This window comes from Dipodomys ordii, unplaced genomic scaffold, assembly GCF_000151885.1.
Source record: "Dipodomys ordii isolate 6190 unplaced genomic scaffold, Dord_2.0 Scaffold91, whole genome shotgun sequence".
In the NCBI taxonomy this organism is placed as follows: Eukaryota; Metazoa; Chordata; class Mammalia; order Rodentia; family Heteromyidae; genus Dipodomys; species Dipodomys ordii.
The window spans coordinates 4086521-4090029 of record NW_012267307.1 but is presented as its reverse complement, the minus strand read 5'-3'; the positions used below and the strand labels follow the sequence as shown (position 1 = coordinate 4090029).

The following is a 3509-nucleotide window of genomic DNA, read 5'->3' as shown; positions in this document are numbered from 1 at the left end:
CCCCACTTGCTCCCCTCCCCACTCCACCTGCTCCCCACCCTGGCCCTCCCCTCCCCACCAGGCGATTGGGTGCTGGGTAAGAACTGGTCAGGACCCCCAGCTGCGTCCTCGCTGCCCTGACCCTGCCCGCCTCCTGTCCACAGCCACCCCGGTGGTGCACAGGGGAGGGAAGGGCGCGTGGCACCTGCACATCTGCAGCTGTCCTGCTCAGGCTGCTTCCCCCCTGCAAGCGGGACACCCACCGAGAGCCCAGGGGGAGGGGGCAGGGGGCCCTGGCATAGCCCTCACCTGTGGAGGTGTGCACACGCTCCACTCCCGTGTGCAGCTTCAGCGTGTGGAGGCGTGCACACGGCTCCGCTCACACGGCTCCACTCCCGTGTGCAGCTTCAGCGTGTGGAGGCGTGCACACGGCTCCACTCCCGTGTGCAGCTTCAGCGTGTGGAGGCGTGCACATGGCTCCACTCACACGGCTCCACTCCCGTGTACAGCTTCAGCATGTGGAGGCATGCACACAGCTCTGCTCCCGTGTACAGCTTCAGCATGTGGAGGCGTGCACATGATGCCACTCCCGTGTGCAGCTTCAGCGTGTGGAGGCGTGCACATGGCTCCACTCACACGGCTCCACTCCCGTGTACAGCTTCAGCATGTGGAGGCGTGCACACAGCTCTGCTCCCGTGTACAGCTTCAGCGTGTGGAGGCGTGCACATGGCTCCCCTCCCATGTGCAGCTTCAGCGTGTGGAGGTGTGCACATGATGCCACTCCCATGTGCAGCTACAACATGTGTGGGGATGTGCACACAGCTCTGTTCCCGTGTGCAGCTTCAGCATGTGGAGGCGTGCACATGGCTCTGCTCAAGTGTGCAGCTTTAGCGTGTGGAGGCATGCACACGACACCGCTCTCGTGTGCAGCTTTAGCGTGTGGAGGCGTGCACACGCTCCGCTCCCATGTGCAGCTTCAGCATGTGGAGGCATGCACATGGCTCCACTCCCGTGTGCAGCTTTAGTGTGTGGAGGCGTGCACACGGCTCTGCTCCCGTGTGCAGCTTCAGTGTGTGGGGACGTGCACACGCCTCCGTGTGCAGCTTCAGCTTGTGGGGACCTGCACATGGCTCTGCTCCAGTGTGCAGCTTTAGCGTGTGGAGGCGTGTACACGGCTCCGCTCCCGTGTGCACCTTCAGCGTGTGGGGATGTGTACACGCTCTGCTCCCGTGTGCAGCTTCAGTGTGCGGGGACGTGCACATGGCTATGTTCCCGTGTGCAGCTTTAGCGTGTGGGGAGTGCACACACTCTGCTCCCGTGTGCAGCTTTAGCGTGTGGGGACATGCACACGGCTCTGCTCCCATGTGCAGCTTTAGCATGTGGAGGCATGCACACGGCTCTGCTCCCATGTGCAGCTTTAGCATGTGGAGGCATGCACACGGCTCTGTTCCCGTGTGCAGCTTTAGCGTGTGGAGGCATGCACATGACACCGCTCCCGTGTGTAGCTTTAGCGTGTGGGGATGTGCACACGGCTCTGCTCCTGTGTGTAGCTTTAGCGTGTGGGGACGTGCACACGGCTCTGCTCCCGTGTGCAGCTTCAACGTGTGGAGACGTGCACATGGCTCTGCTCCCGTGTGCAGCTTTAGCGTGTGGAGGCATGTACACGGCTGCACTCCCATGTGCAGCTTTAGCGTGTGGGGACGTGCATGCGGCTCTGTTCCTATGTGTAGCTTCAGCGTGTGGGGACGTGCACATGGCTCTGCTCCCGTGTGCAGCTTTAGTGTGTGGAGGCGTGCACATGGCTCTGCTCCCATGTGCAGCTTTAGCGTGTGGAGGCATGCACACGGCTCTGCTCCTGTGTGCAGCTTTAGCGTGTGGAGGCATGCACATGGCTCTGCTCCCGTGTGCAGCTTTAGCGTGTGGGGACGTGCACACGCTCTCGTGTCCTGGTTGAGGAGGCCTCATGTACAACCCTCTCCACTTGTGTGGCATCCTCTGCCCAAGCATTTGGAGGTGAGAGTCTATGGATGCCGGTGTTGGCAGCGGAGACGCGAGGCCGTGCGGCTGGACGGGGACAGGACGGGCGGGTGAGGGGCTCTGGCCTGGCCCACGTCAGGTCATCCATTCAAGGTCGGGAAACCAAACATGACATCAAAGAAGAGATGTTTGGGCTTGGCGGTTCTATTTGCTTGTGTCTATAAATAAACAAGCACGTGCTTGTGGGCGCTCAGATGCACATGCTGTTAACTGTCAGCGGCTCCGAGGAGATCCCCAGAGCCCTTCTGCTTCCTGGGAGCAGTAGAGGTGGCGTGTAGTGAAGTGCCCAGGTTCAGAGCTGAGTAGCCGGAGAGCCAGGATCGGCGCTTTAAACTGCGCATTTGACTCGCCAGAACCTGAGGTTGGGGACACCACCTCGCAGCGTGTGTGGCACAGGGTCCCCAAAGAACTGCAAGGCGCGTCCTTGCTCCGTGGCAGGCTGGAGGCACACAGCGGACACGGCGATGCGAGGAGCCAGTTCTGGGCCCATCATAAAGGAGCTGGCCTGGTTAAGTCCCGTGCCAACCTCTCCAAGCCACGCTGGCACATTTCTGATAAAAACTCCAGGGAGGAAGTTCTCAGTGTCCTTCAGTGTGCTGCTGAAAGGTGTGGTTTTGTTTTTAGTGAAGTCATCTTTCTGGGAAGAGACAACTTCAGTGTCCAGCCCAGGGACTGGAAGGCCAGGCTGTGGACCGCAGAAGCCAGGGGCCACGGCCCCTTGAGGCAAAGTCTCCTCTGAGGCTGAGGGATGTGGGGCTGAAAGGGAGCAGTGAGAGGTTAACACCCAGAGGAGTTTTTGCTTACATGTCAGAGCCACGCAGTGCTCCACAGAAAGGACCAGGCCTTCCGAGCCTGTGCCAGAGAGGCTCTGGGCAGGAGGGAGGCAGGGGGCAGGAGGGAGGCAGGGGGCAGGAGGGAGGCAGGGGGCAGGAGGGAGGCAGGGGGCAGGAGGGAGGCTCTGGAACAAGGGCAAGAGAAGGAAAAAGGAGACGGAGGGTCCTGGGGGAGGCTGGGGTGCAGGGCGGCCCCAGGTCGTCCGTGTCAGAACCGAGGGGCACCCTGTGCCCTGGGACGGGGGGGGCGGGGAGGCGGGGGGCAGAACACCAACCTGCAAACCCCACGTGTGGCCAACACCCCTGCAAGCCTGTCAGTGTCCAGCAGACTAAATGTCTGTGGCAGCCATTTCCGCTTCCTGGTGGACATGAGCACACACAGGCATGGCCATAGCCCCCATCACTCCCCACTCTGGAGCTGTCCTAGGACTCGGGGTGTGGCTCTTCCTCTGGGCGGGCTCATTCCCAGCAGCTGTGGGTCTGGGTCGGGCTGCAGGGGCTCATGTCTTCTGCAGTGTTCTAGAAATACAGCATCTGCTATGTGTGGGGGGTGCTGGTTGAGGTTGGGCAGTTAAGGAAGTGGTCATGAGCATGCCCACGTCAACTTTGGTTAATTCCTTCAGGCTCCCAGGCCAGCCCAGGCCAGGGCTGGACCCACGT

The 3509-nt window shown here is 61.3% G+C and overlaps 1 protein-coding gene across 1 annotated transcript in view; it reads right to left on the bottom strand.

The window, feature by feature from the left end:
• Sall3 (spalt-like transcription factor 3) overlaps positions 1-766 on the bottom strand; it is a 19596-nt gene extending 18830 nt beyond the window's left edge. The window contains exon 1 of the mRNA XM_013026117.1: positions 616-766. Coding sequence (XP_012881571.1) covers positions 616-766 — 151 coding nt within the window. The remainder of the gene's footprint in view (positions 1-615) is intronic.
• Positions 767-3509: the final 2743 nt, after the last annotated feature.